Genomic DNA, 13,624 nt, shown 5'->3' on the forward strand with positions numbered 1-13,624 from the left:
GATCCTTCTCGCTTTTAAACCTATGTAGGTGGTATTTAATGCACCCATGTGCTGTTAAGAGCTGCAAGTAGATGGCCTGTTCCTGTGCCCCAAAACCAGCCAGAGCCAGAGCCTGTGTCCACTGCTGCTGGTTGATTCTGCTGATTCTCTGCATTTCATCTTGCTTCCCGTTTGATTTTACGCTTTTCTACAAAGGATTGACTCACAATTTTCCGATACGTTTGACAGCCCTAGAAAAGCCTACTTTTGAAATTACCCTTACCAAAATAATAAAAAATTATCATTTTTGTAATATACATCATAGCAGCATTGAGCTAGATTTTCAGAATTAGACTATACTTATTGAGCTGGAGCTCGTGTCGACAGCGTCTAAATGGAGTAAGTTTCGATATGAGAGAACTTTGTGTCTGGTAAATTCTTGCTTAATTCTTCTCTCCAGTTCTCTGAGCGTAGCCATATTTCTCTATGGGCGTTTCTACTTTAATTTGTTGTTCCCCTATGGCTCTATGAACACGACCATTCAAGAGGCCCTCGGAGAGGAATATATGTTGAGGAGCGAAGCAGAATATCCGGAGATGCGTCACATCCTTTTCCTGCTTTTATTGGCGTTCAATGTGTGTATGGAGCTGTAGCAACAATCCATCCACAATCCGTAATGTTAAATTGTCTTATCCTTAAGGTGAGAGGTCCTAGTGATCATTGCATTTTAAATCAAATTTGTTTGAAAAAACTAGTGTTTTACCTGAATTTTCACAGCAAATCTGAACCTATTGGACAAAACTTGAGAGCCTAAGAAGCATCCACACAATGCGGTGAGTGTTGCCCTAATGGAAATCATCTAGAAAATATGTACATGTCGTTTAATTCTCGCATTCACAGCTTTTTATTGATACTGCTACCAGTTGAATCCGTATGGCTAACTTGACCATTCAGGAGGCTCTCGGGGATGAATATGTGATTTGGAGGGGCGTCTTCAAACACTTATTCAATTATTATGAAATACACGACACTCTTCTGTGTGTAATGGCAATTAATAATTAAGCCACTAGCTATCAATACAATACAATACAATACCAAATGTTAAAGCCCTACATCAAGAGTACACAGGCGGCATACTTGTGCGTCTTGGGGTAGCCGTTGATGCGCCGCTAATTATTAAATGTTACTTACATATGTATGTATATTTATATAGTATGATATATAATGCGCAGCGGCTTAGAGCCAACATTCTTCAACCACGCGTTGTTGGGCTGCCTAGACACGTACTTTTGCCGACGCTGCACGTCTTGGGTGTTTTGTTACGTGAAGCGGCTGATGTAGCGTTCCATCCATTTGAAGAAGTTTATGATCGTCTACCGTATCCATATTTATTTGTGGGAAAGACCCGTTTTGCTGCTGCGCGAGAGCAATTGGAAGATAAGCCCTGAACTGCATATAACCGCTACTCAAAGTATTGTTTATTAATAATGTTTAGATCGAAAAAGAGTACAAAGTGTATAGTTTCAAGGGTACAATTATTGAATGTTTTCTCCCGACTTTTAATCAACTCTTCGCTTCTGCTTCCAAAAACCCACTCCCATATCGATAGCCCCTTATCGGTTAGGTCTTTTAAACATCGGTTAAGTCTGGCTGTATCGGTAAGGTCTTATCGATGGTATCTTAAGTTCGAATGTTAATTTAGATGGGATAGTGTTAACTGCTTGATACACTGTCCTTTACATTCGGCCCTCCTGCTCATCTTCATCTGTCCCAGATGATAATATATCATCGATCTCTGAGTCTCTCTTGCGCCTTCTCAATGTTATCTTTCGCTTGGTCACGCAGTTCTTGGCGCTCGTTGTTAAACTGCGTAACCAACTCCTCGTTGAGCATTGTCTGTGCATCTTTGTCCCAAACATGACATCGAATGGCGACGACTTCAACGATTTCAATTCAGTACTCTGCCAGCCGTCGACGCGATCACAACCTCGTCCAGCAGTCAGTCGCGTTCAAGTGTCGCATAGTAGGTGACGAGCCCCTAGTAGTTCTAAATAAAATAATATATGTATGTACATATTACATATACATATTCGTGTGTGTTGATACTATTAAATGAGCTTTTAGTGGAAAAATATAGATAAGATTATCAATTTGGCAACACGCTAGCAACAAGAAGGCCTGATCAATGAGAGTGTGTGAACGTAGCCGCTTGCCTTGGCAGTGTCAATTCATAGAGGGACTTCCCACGCTGTATGTAGGCTTTTTTCCGTGAACAATTTATGCTTATTCCTAAAAACTTTAGTATACATATATATGCTGTAACTGTCATAAATAATGGCATACCAACATTTTAAATTTTCATTGCGAAAACCCGAAATATTAAAAAATTGGTGGTGTATGTTCACTTTTTTCCTTGACTGTATATTTCTTTCTTACGCTAGTTCTAGGCACGTGCAACTCTTACGGACAATGTCGCAAATGTAAGACACCATAAAACTGACCGGCTATACACAGATATCTGAACAAGTACAATCTTATCAACAGCATACAATTGAAGAATCACCATCTAGATGGCATGTCAACCGATTTTTTGTACCATCTGGCAATAAATGTGGCCGACACCAAGGACACCAGTAACATTCAGAGTCAGTTTGGCGATGTCAGGGTAAGGCTTAGGTCAATCAATCGAATGTGAGTCAATCAGGATACCATCTCCACAGTTTATCTTAACGGGTGGTACCTCTATACGTATGCTGGAATTAGCGAAATATCTGCGAAAATTGTTCGGTGTGGAGGACACTAGCGATCCTGTGGATCTGTGCGAGAAGGGACATCGCTACGCAATGTACAAGGTGGGACCTGTGATCTGTGTCAGCCACGGTGTCGGCTCCTCCACCTTCAGCGTGGTGCTCCACGAGCTGCTGAAGCTGGTCCACTACGCCAAGTGCAAGGATCCGGTCTTCCTGCGCATCGGCACCTGCGGCGGGATCGGTGTAGCCCCCGGCACGGTTGTCGTAACGAAGAATGCCTTCAACGGCTTGCTCCGCAACGAACACGAGATTGTAAGTGGATCCGCTTCGGTTGAACACTTCAGCTAGTTAATTGTTACCATCCCATTTGCTAATTAGGCAATTCTCGGAGAGCGTGTGGTGCGACCCGCCCAGTTCCCTGAGAGTGTGATCAAGGAAATTCTGGCATATGGTGCCCGGGCCGATGATGGTTTCCAAATCATAAGTGCCAACACCATGGGCACAGACTGCTTCTATGAGGGTAAGTGTGCAAGGGTCAAGTGGGCCAAGTGGTTCATAGAAAAAGCCATAGCCATCACAATGCCTATTGGATTGACTTAGGTCAGGGACGTACTGATGGCGCCATATGTGAATACAGCGCTGAGGACAAGATGAAATTCTTGCAGAAGTGCCATAACCTTGGCATTCGCAACATCGAAATGGAGGCCAGCATGTTCGCTTCGGTCACCCAGAAGATTGGCGTGAAGGCTGGCGACATCTGTGTGACCCTACTCAATCGTCTGGACGGCGATCAGGTGAGCTTCCGAAATATCCCTAGCCAAATGTCGCAAAAGTTTAGCGCAAATAACTGATGAGCGGTTTTTTCCTTAAGAGAAAAACTGTAAAAAAGCATGCACCCTCGTTCTCTCTCTGAGCAGCAGACTTAATTTCTTTTCGTTTCGGTTTTCTGTTGAGCGCTTTACGTTGAGCAGTTCGTATCATTCACACAGTCAAGTGACACTGAAAGCCCGCGAAGCTTCACATACACACATACATACGCAAACGACTTTTTGAATCGTCGTCCACGAGCAAACGGTCCGAGAATAAGCAGAGGCAAAGAGAACGGAAAAAACTTCTCTTAGTCTTTTTGCTCAAAGTGTGAAGAACACTTATTTTGCGAGCTATTATTTGCGGCAAAAACAATAAACCAATAAATCAATGAATCCACAGGTTGACTCCGAGAAGAAGGAGGAGTATGAGCACCGCCCCTTCCTTGTTTTGGGTCGCTACATTCAGGAACTTTTGAAGAAATAAATGGCCATTTCCACACATGCCTTGGCCTTATACTATCAACGTTCCAAAGTTCAATATTTCATAAAGTTGTATCTAAATAAATGTGTCAATTATATCTCCTCTATCAGCAGCTTGTTGTTCCTTTTGGTGTTGGTCTGGGGCATACGTAGCATTGCTGGCAACGTGGAGGAGGCTTTGCTTATGAGTGGCTGTGTCTGCACCTTGGGTGCGGATGCAGTGGGAGCGTTGAATTTATTGCCCAACGCTTCGGCTGCAGTAAGCAGTTTGCTTTTGACCACACGATTCGGTTTCACCAGCTCGGCCAGATCATATTCCTTGAAAGGAGGTGGCTTCGCCACTGAAACTGTCTTCGCCACTGGAGCAGTCATTTTTTTGGAATTATCCTTAGGTTTGGCCGGTGCATCTGGCTTGAACTCCTCAATCATCAAACGGGTGGCATGACTCGGAGCAAGCTCTCCGAGCTGATTGTTTAGCAGTTCCAGGGCTTTTAAGGCAGCAGCATTATCCGGCTGCAGGTCTAGAACGCGCTGGTAAAGATGGAGGGACTAAAGGAAGAGAATTGCCATCATTGCCATCATCAATAAGAGACACTTTAATTACCTCGCGGCGACATCCTTGGGCATAGCTGGCATCAGCCAGGCGAAGACGAGCCTTCAGATTGTCTGGCTCCATTTCCAGACATGCCTTGCAGTCCGATATAGCGGCTAGATAGTTCTTCACTTTCATATCTATGAAAGTAAAAACAAGTGCCGTTAATCTTTCAAAAGCCACTAACTTAATCTTGACCCTCGTTGAAACTTACGTGACACCGCGCGATTGTTGTAGGCCCGAGCTGCATTCTCGGGATCGTAGATAATGGCACAATTGTATTCTTCTATGGCACTTTCATACTCCTTCGACTTGAAGTATTCGTTGCCACGTAAACGACGTCTGAAATGAGTCGCAAATCAACAGAAATCCTGAGAATGAGTTGGATGGTACCCACTTTTCAGCGAATTGCTCCCGTTCCACCTGGCTTAGCTTCTTTAGCTGTTCCTGGAGGCGCTCCTGTAGTTCATTCCTTTCACTTTTCAACACTTCTTCAGAGATCGGAGTGGGGTCTGGTCGATTTTTTTGCTCTTCCTGCTCTTTGGTGCGCTCCTCCGCCAGTTCCATGCGCAGTATTTCCTCGTCGGGATCGTACTTGTCCCATTTGTTGTAGTCTGTTGAACGGATTCGCTTTTCCGTAGTCTTTGGGGGCTCTGGAGGAGCTTTTACTGGCTTTGATTGCTTAGTGCTGGATAAATCCGCGTCTATTTTGGCCGGTTTCCGCATAGGTGCCAAATCCAAACCCAAGCATTCCACGTCATTCTTTAGTTCGTTCAAGGCATTGTCCTTCGACTTGATGTCATGTGTCCAATCCTTAAAAATAGATAATGGAACTCTAAATGTTTAATCTCCTAACGACAGCTAGATTCCGATATTTACCAGAATGGGTTTAAGTTCCTGTTTATCAAGGATATCGCTGTTTTGTATCGGCTCCTCGTAGCGGAACAATTTACTGTCGGGCTTCAGCTCCTTTAGTTTTTCCTCGGAACAACGCTGCAGGTCCGGGAAATAGCCCTCCTCCCCAGATCGTAGGATTTGCACAATTTTCTCCATTTCCCGTGCATTTTTACACGTTTCCACATAACTAGATGGTGGAAAGGTATGATGTTTCGTTTGAAGTTTTTTTTAAACAAGCCGCATACCTAAAATCCAGATGGCTCAAGGGCATATTATATTTCTCCAACAAAGTTTTCCGCTTTTCCATTTTGAATTCTTTATATTTCTATTCGCACAGAGAAATAAATATAAACTGTTTGTTTTTCTGTTTGTTCGGAACTGACATTATCGATTCAACAAAATTTGCTTCTCACCCGGCCTGCTTGACAACAGATATAAACAGCTATCGTGTTGTGGATATTTTTTTATCGGCATTTAAAATTAGAAATTAACCGAAACACTGGGGTGAAATGCAGAACAAACCGCATTTGGCTGAAAATTGCGATTTAGCAGCTGTCCGACAACAAGGTTCTATGGTGTAATGGTTAGCACTCTGGACTTTGAATCCAGCGATCCGAGTTCAAATCTCGGTAGAACCTGCATTTATAAAATGTGTTCTCCTTTTTTATGTATGTTATATAATTTCTTTTGTTTTTAATTATAAAATATTTTTTGGAAACAAATTTCACATTGTGGGAGTATCTGAAAGTTAGTTGGTGAAATTTTTCGTACTATATGCCCATGCCTTCCGCGCCCACTTTTATTTGGTTTAGCGGCAGCCTGACAGCACGGTTCTATGGTGTAATGGTTAGCACTCTGGACTTTGAATCCAGCGATCCGAGTTCAAATCTCGGTAGAACCTTAAGACACCAAATGTGGTTCACTTTTATTTCTTATAAAAACTCAATTTTGTAGCAGCAATTTTGACAACAAACACAAAGTGAATGTCAAAATTTTAATGTCGATAATGCAGTTGTCTCTGCTGATAGTTACATCAATATGTAGTTGCTTTGTAGAAGTAGTGTAGTTAACTTGTAGTTGCCATGCACGAATCTACTTGATTAAATCTTTCTGTAGTTTTGCAACATTTTAGAGCGTCTCACAGTATAATGGCGAGAATATTCATTTTAGTGCACGAGAGTATTGTATATCCCGTGGGGAATAATGTGGCCTCCTATTGCCGTGCAATGACCACCGGGAGAGCAGACCATCCATATATTTTTTAATAACTAACAAAACATTTCTGCTAGAGTTTTAATGAAATGAAACAGGGTTTTATTTGAAGCAATTTAATGCTTATTTAGCTTTAATTGCTTACGTTCCATATTATAAAGAACATTGTAAATACATCTCTTGGCCTCTAAAAACAGATCGTCATCCAATACTAGTAACTCTTTTGCAACAAATTGTGTGAATTGCTTTACAGATTTTTGCTTATGGCTCGAGGGATTGTCGTCTGGCTGCTTGGGACTCTCGTCTGCCTCCTCTGTTTCTTCTAGGTCCTGCATGTAGTCTTTACAAGTTTCTGAATCCTTATTACTGGCGTTATTAAATTCACTAAAATGTACAGGGCTCTGAACTGGAGAACACTCTTCATCTGTGTGTTCTAAGAACTGATTTGTAGCCGAATCACTTGGGGGTTCTGGATGGCTAGAAGGTGCTTCTGCTGCCTCTTCAAGGACCCAGCAGAAGGAATCATTGGAGTCGTTGGCATCTTGCTGTTTCTGTTCTTTCAAAGGATCTGGAAACTGACTACGAGATTCGGCCTTCATTTTATTGGGGAACCAATCGTCGGAACTGCTGCTGGTATCGTGATGTGTTTCAATAAGTATGCCATTCAGAGGGCCCACCACATCCACCAGTTTAGCATAGTGAATCCATTCCGATTTGGCTCCAAAGGTTTCATGTTCAGATCTAAAATTGCGTAAGAATTTAATAAAACTGCTGCATAAAGGTTTTCGAATGCTCTCACTTGAATGTACGCTTCAAAGATTCCATTTTTGCTTTAACATCCGAGGCTATCTTGTCCAATCCTACGCCATATGTTTGCAGCTCTTTTTTCATAGCTCGGTAGATATCCGCCTTCTTCTTTCCCTCTCCCAGCAAGTCCCCCACATAGTTCTTCCACACTTCAATGAACGTGACTTCCTCTTCAATGGTCCAATTCCTGCGTGGACGCTTGGGTTGTCTGAGCTTGCCTGCTTTGGTGTATAGTGAACTCGGCTTTGAATTCTGGACACTCTGCTTGGAATTCTTAGCGTTGCTAGATGTATGCTGTTTTGCCGGTGACTCCTGGCGGTCCTCGTTTATTTTTTGCTTCTTTTCCGATGGCTCCTGGTATACCTCGCTCGTTGAACTGCTGGGTGGCGTACAGTCTTCCTCGTCAAGCAGCCAACTAGTGCACTCGTCCACATAGACCTGGTTGAACGGGTTATTAGCAACGGTTTCGTTGGAGTCGACGCTCTCTTCCAGCTCTTTTAATTGCGTTCCGAGTATTGTTTCCAGAGTTTTAAAGTGCCGCCATTTGCGCGTTTGCAACTTTGCATAACCTTTTGCGATGCTGCAAGTAAGGAATATTTTAAAGCGAGTCCTGATGGCCCAGCAAGTGACTTTACTTACTGGAAATACTTGCGCTTGAACGAGTCCATTTTCATTTTGATTCCCTCGGGATTTATTTCAATGCCTTCAAATCGGAACTCGTCCTCCAGAAGTCGGCAAATTTCAATTTGTTTTTTGCCTCTGCGGTACAGATCCAAATTGTCAAACCAGATCCGAATGAAGGTGTCCTCTTCGGTGGGGAGCCATTTGCGCTTGCTGCCCACTATAAAGATATGTTAACTATGCCTTTTAACAATTAATCCTAAGCAAAACATACTTTTTTATTCGGACTATTTACACATCAATTGTTATTGTTTACAAAATTCTACTGCTGTTTCTAGAGGTGTCACACCATTTATCGCACTATCGATAGTATCGATTTTTAAAAGCATTCCATTCAAAACTATCGAGCTAAACTTATATCTTACATATTACTCGTTTTTTATATTCCGTGGAATATTACTAGCTAGATGGATCTCTCAGTCCTGCCCAGATAATTTGATCTGATTAATTAATCAATTTTCTATTTGACTGGCCTATTTTAAATACTTGTTTTTATTGGATTTCTATGTACCGCTGAAAATGAAATTTAATAAATTGATGAAATTGACAAAATATACCAATATATACCGATATACCGTAATCGATGCTTTGACAGCTCTATTCTGACCGATCCTAATATACCGAAATATACCGACTCATTTCAAAAAATACCATAAATATACTGACGAATTCAAGTTCTTTTATACACATTCCTCGTTTTTGATATTCCGTCGAATATTACTAGCTAGATGGGTCTCTCAGCCCTGCCCACATCCTATTATCCGATTAATGAACGTATTTTCTACTTGACTGGTTTAATTTAAATACTTGCTTTTATTGGATGTTGCCTAAAAAAAGGTTTTAGCGAAAAGGTCAAACAAAAAAAATTAAGACAGTAATCGTTCCGCGCCGGAGCGCCAGTGTGACCAAGTCCAAAAGGAAACCAAGTGCCAAAAATAAAGTAAAGTACCAGAGCTGCGCCTGCGCGCTCTTGATTTTCCTGCACTGCATTCAAAAATCAGATGGAAAATAAAACAAAATAAGAAGAAAAGCCTTTTATATTGAATAAAATTACGTAAATACATAGTTTATTTCCAATGTTAGGTATAAGCTTTAAAACTTATTTACATGGTTGTGCAGCAAGCGATATAAGTATTTCAGTGTTGGGCTTTACAAAATACATAATAGGTACTTGTACATTAATAAATATATATGTGTTTATATAAATGTATGTATTTTTGTGTGTGCATGTGTGTATACGCTTATTGCTTTAACAACATTTTTAACCATGCATTAAGGACACTCATTTTTCCACCCCACCCCATCCCATCCCACCCATCCTTACGGATGGTCGCTTCTTCCCGCAATATCTCAATAAACTGTAGGCGTGCACTACCTTTCTTGATTTTGATGTGACTAAAAAATAGATTTTTGGTTTACTTAGTGCTAATTTGATTCGCTTAGGATCTACGTAGGTGTGCACAAAAGTAGAGTACTTGACAATCATGGTTCACCATATCATAGTATAAAGATAAGATTTTACAAAAGCAGCATTAGATCTATTGTTACTCAAACACGATGTGCGGTGAGTGCTTTCACTATTTCTGCATTAATAGGAACGTTACAGAGCAATACCAAGAAGCAGAAGAAGCCCGACTTATAATAAATAAATATACAATTGCAAAAAGTATATCGTTTACCTAAATTATGTTGGCTAACTTACACGTTTATATCACTTTTCGCAAATAATTCGTTTTCTTTAAATTAATTTGAGGCTTTCGAATGAATACAAATAATGGTAATAGTTATCATAATAATTAAATCGCGTTTTTGGTTGAATTCAATTTGAGTTTTCTTTTCTTGTTGTTCTTTCTTCAGCTTCAGCTTTAGCCAACTTAGAAGATGTTAATCTGGAACTCGCTGACAATGCCCTCGAGGAAGTTCTTGAGGCTGTGGTAGGAGTGTGTGCGCCAATAGATATTATCGTTGACCTGCTCCATGGCCAGGTTGATGGCTGTCTCGACGGCCCTGAGGCCCAGCTTGCGGCAATTGACGGCCAGGTCCTGCAGCTGCTGCTTGTGGTACTCCTTGTTCATGTAGATGGTCAGGGATTTGATCATCTCGGAGAGGGTGGAGAAACCATCGCCGTAGCTGTGAATGATAGATGGGAGATATATTAAATGGTACCAGTATATAAGGATCCTTCAAGTAATACTCACTATTCGGCGATCTCCTTAATGTTGCTCTGCAGAAAATCAAAGGCAATCTCGTAGCCAATGGCGTTGGAGGCCACGGCGCGGAAGGCCAGTGCACCATCCTGCTTCATTATGCCTGATGTGGGATTGATGGTCATGTTGAGGTATCTGCGAGAAAAATCGAGAATGGTCTTTAATCTAATTCCATTTAGTGCTGATTATCTGCTACTCACTTGGACAGCAGCCAGGGCTTCGTGGTGCAGCCCAACGAGGTGAGAATCTCCTCCTTTTCAGAGGCGCTTGTGGTTGTCTTGTATTGCTTGTAGGCGAAGTACCATTCTGGATAGGAACCCTCCGCCAGAGCCGTGCAGTAGATCACCGATTTCAGATTCGGTTTAATTCTAAAAAACCCATAAAGGTGATTAGCTGACACTTGGACTTCAGCACAAGCTCAAAAACTTACGGATTCTTTTTGGTATTTCGCATCCATTCACGGAACTTGGATTGGGCCACCTGGGTGCATCGATCGTAGTTGAATTTACAGGCAAAGTTGGCCACCAAAGCGCGATGCTTCAACTGCAGATGGGACTCGTTATCGGGCTCGTTCAGGCCATACTGATCGAAGGCCGGACGAACGATGAACTTCATAAAGGCCTAAAAAGAAAGGTGCATCCAGCATGAGTACAAAATCATTTAAAGGGATCAAATGTCTGACAAAATCTCACCCTGAAAGTCTCATAGGCTGGTTCCCGCTTCAGGTTGTAGATCAAATAGTTGAGTCCCGGCTTGGCAGCACTCCAGAGCAGCTCATCATCCACGGACGTGTACAGCTCCATGAGGAAGGTCAGACTGCAATAAATGAAACCTCAGTTAGCGCAGAGAAGCAATTGATTTAGCGGTCCAACTTACGGTATGTCGTAGGGCAGATACTCTGCCTGCGACAAATGGAGTGCATCGTCGAGGAGCTGGGCTCTCGTTATCCGTGGCAGGGTGCTGAAGTTCTTCTTGAGAGCCAGCCACGAGATCATGTCGTAGTTGACGCGGTAGTAGCCCTGACGGTTCAGGTTCAAGTAGACCACACTGTCGTTGTTGCTGGCACTGTTGAAGACGTGGCTAACGATGAGTTCCTGCTGGTCCTCCTGGTTGGTCATCCAGTGCGTGGGGATGTTGTCGCCCTTGTGCAGCTCGTCCGTCTCGAAGGTGATGGGGATGAACCAGCGGCTGTGGTCCGCAGGATTGCGGGCGGGCAGCAGATATCGCTCCTGGCGGAGGACCAAGTCGGCCCCACGGCGCTCCACATTGACCACCGGATAGCCCGGCTGCGTTATCCAGGAGTCCATTATCTGCTTGACGTTCAGCTCCTTCGGAAGAGTGCCCTTCTCGTGGCCATGGCGGGTGAGGATTGCCCAGAGATCGTTGCGGTCCATGTTCTCGTAGGCGAAGGTCTTCAGCAGATCCTGGGTAGCCGTGCGGAAGGCCTCATCCCCCACAATGGAGTTCAGCATGCGCAGGAGAATGGTGCCCTTGGAGTAGCTGATCGGATCGAAGATGCGGCGCACATCGTTGGTGGACTTCACGTCAAAGGAGATGGCATGGGAGGTGTTGTCCGCGTCGTGCTGCATCGACTCCTTGAACTCCATCATGGTGAAGGTGTCCATGATCTGGAACTCGGGATGGGCATGGTTCAGGGCCTTGTAACTCATGTAGCAGGCGAATCCCTCCTTCAGCCAGAGATCGTCCCACCACTTGGGCGTCACCAGATTGCCGAACCACTGGTGGGCCAGCTCGTGGGCAATGATCTGGGCCACGTACTGCATATGCTCCGACGAGGAGGCCAGCTCCAGATCCTCTGGGACCAGCAGCGCCGAGTCCCGGAACGTGATCAGGCCCCAGTTCTCCATCGCCGCGAAGCCAAAGTCCGGCACCGACACCAGGTCGATCTTCGGCAGCTTGTTCTTGATCCCGAAGTACTCCTCGTAGTACGGCAGGAACTTGCGCACCATCTTGTACGCATAGTGGGTCATGTCCACAAACGTCGGCCGTGTCCAGATCTCCACGCGCGGCACCACACTGCTGTCGAGAGCCGCGTAGCGCGAGTCAACCATGTTGGAGACAATGAAGGCCACCAGATACGTGGGCATCTTCGGTGTGGTCAGGAAGTCATCTCTTATGAAGCCCGGACGGTAGGCACTGCTGTGCGACTTGGGCATGTTGGAGAGGGCCATTTTGTACTGGCTGTTGCGGATGATGCTGATGGAGAAGTTGGCCTTCATGTCGGGACGGTCGAAGCAGGGGAAGGCGCGTCGCGCATCGATCGGCGAGAATTGTGTGCTGATCATCCATCTGCAAGAGAAGAGGGTTATCCATTAGGCGATTATCCTATTGGAAGTGCTGCAGTCACTTACTCTGGCCTTTTGGTATCCGGATTGGTGTAGCTGGTCTTGTAGACACCCTGCAGGGTCTCCGTCACCTGGCTGACAAAGTCCAGACTCAGCAACAGCCGCAACTTTGTCTCCGCGGCCAAGGACTTGTCCAAACGGACAACAAATGTGGCATTGTCCTCGCCATAGTCGCTGTCAAAGTCCAGCTCCAGCTCGTCGCTGCCATTGCTGGTCTTGCCCGGAAGTGGCGCCCGGATCACACGCACATTGGCGATGCTCACGTTATGCACGTCCAGCACGATGGGCTGCCAGCCGCTCACCTTGGCCACGTCCCGTTCGATCTCGATGGTCAGGCTGCCGTTGTTGGACGATGTCACAATGTTTGGCTCAATCAGGAGGCTGCAAGAGGCGGAAGTGAGATGGGAATGTCTCATGAAAATAGCCCGGGGAAATGCAATGCAGGTGAAATGCAAATGGCTGCCAAAAATGCCAAGTTGCAGCCATCAAAAGTGCCAATCAATCAATCACTCGCCTCGCTCGTCCGGTGGCAGTCAGAGAGCAGCGCCTGCACATGTGTTTGGCATCCATTTGAGGGCAATGCAATTCACACTGAGATCTGGCTTCGTTCGACGGATTGGGGATGGCGATGGGGCAGGCAGAGGCAGCCATTAGTCGCTGTGCATGCCATGCCACATCATAAGCCGCATCAGCAATCAGAGCAAACAAGAACTGGGGACAAACGGCTGCAGCCACCACGAAGATTGGATGCTCTACCGAAGGCAGTTTTAATGTAAAACCCGATACAGGAAAACAGGAATTTAATTATGGGTAAATATGAAATATCATTCGCAAATTAACTCTT

General features: G+C 44.3%; 4 protein-coding genes, 1 long non-coding RNA gene and 2 other non-coding genes across 13 annotated transcripts in view; 4 read left to right on the forward strand and 3 right to left on the reverse strand.

Moving 5' to 3' along the window:
• Positions 1-268: 268 nt before the first annotated feature.
• On the forward strand, positions 269-1,177 carry LOC108154569. The gene is made up of 4 exons (XR_001774983.2): positions 269-378; positions 440-679; positions 757-812; positions 880-1,177. It is a non-coding gene; the product is annotated as an uncharacterized LOC108154569 (long non-coding RNA).
• Positions 1,178-1,921: 744 nt separating this feature from the next.
• LOC108156478 (uridine phosphorylase 1) lies at positions 1,922-4,128 on the forward strand. 4 transcript variants are annotated; one of them, XM_017287955.2, is made up of 7 exons: positions 1,922-2,044; positions 2,421-2,459; positions 2,524-2,644; positions 2,700-3,041; positions 3,108-3,249; positions 3,330-3,523; positions 3,939-4,128. In XM_017287955.2, the coding sequence occupies exons 2-7, from the start codon at positions 2,449-2,451 to the stop codon at positions 4,020-4,022; spliced, it is 894 nt and encodes a 297-aa protein (XP_017143444.1). In that variant the 5' UTR covers positions 1,922-2,044; positions 2,421-2,448; the 3' UTR covers positions 4,023-4,128. The 4 variants fall into 4 exon arrangements, with proteins under 4 accessions (XP_017143444.1, XP_033245277.1, XP_017143442.1 ...); XM_033389386.1 differs by having other exon boundaries at positions 1,933-2,002; XM_017287953.2 differs by lacking the exon at positions 1,922-2,044 and adding an exon at positions 2,061-2,229.
• Positions 3,945-5,898, reverse strand: LOC108156477 (sperm-associated antigen 1). The gene is made up of 6 exons (XM_017287951.2): positions 5,753-5,898; positions 5,490-5,694; positions 5,008-5,423; positions 4,825-4,952; positions 4,623-4,750; positions 3,945-4,567 (listed from the first exon to the last, which is right to left on the reverse strand). Exons 1-6 carry the CDS (start codon positions 5,812-5,814, stop codon positions 4,112-4,114), a joined length of 1,395 nt encoding a protein of 464 aa, XP_017143440.1. The 5' UTR covers positions 5,815-5,898; the 3' UTR covers positions 3,945-4,111.
• A 175-nt stretch (positions 5,899-6,073) lies between these two features.
• Positions 6,074-6,145, forward strand: Trnaq-uug. The gene has a single exon. It is a non-coding gene; the product is annotated as a tRNA-Gln (tRNA).
• Positions 6,146-6,336: 191 nt separating this feature from the next.
• On the forward strand, positions 6,337-6,408 carry Trnaq-uug. Its single transcript has one exon. It is a non-coding gene; the product is annotated as a tRNA-Gln (tRNA).
• Positions 6,409-6,819: 411 nt separating this feature from the next.
• Positions 6,820-8,519, reverse strand: LOC108156476. Its single transcript, XM_017287949.2, has 4 exons — positions 8,422-8,519; positions 8,166-8,367; positions 7,519-8,106; positions 6,820-7,460 (listed from the first exon to the last, which is right to left on the reverse strand). Coding segments are annotated over exons 1-4 (1,416 nt in total). The 5' UTR covers positions 8,423-8,519; the 3' UTR covers positions 6,820-6,835.
• A 707-nt stretch (positions 8,520-9,226) lies between these two features.
• Positions 9,227-13,624, reverse strand: part of LOC108156475 (aminopeptidase N) — a 30,975-nt gene continuing 26,577 nt past the window's right edge. For all 4 annotated transcript variants that reach the window (XM_033389277.1, XM_017287946.2, XM_017287948.2 and 1 more), the window contains 7 exons: positions 12,787-13,161; positions 11,291-12,724; positions 11,107-11,230; positions 10,845-11,035; positions 10,615-10,782; positions 10,406-10,549; positions 9,227-10,337 (listed from right to left, as the gene is read on the reverse strand). In XM_033389277.1, the coding sequence (XP_033245168.1) occupies positions 10,082-10,337; positions 10,406-10,549; positions 10,615-10,782; positions 10,845-11,035; positions 11,107-11,230; positions 11,291-12,724; positions 12,787-13,161 (2,692 nt within the window). In that variant the 3' untranslated portion in view covers positions 9,227-10,081. The remainder of the gene's footprint in view (positions 10,338-10,405; positions 10,550-10,614; positions 10,783-10,844; positions 11,036-11,106; positions 11,231-11,290; positions 12,725-12,786; positions 13,162-13,624) is intronic.

Source organism: Drosophila miranda, chromosome 2, assembly GCF_003369915.1.
Source record: "Drosophila miranda strain MSH22 chromosome 2, D.miranda_PacBio2.1, whole genome shotgun sequence".
Lineage (NCBI taxonomy): Eukaryota > Metazoa > Arthropoda > Insecta > Diptera > Drosophilidae > Drosophila > Drosophila miranda.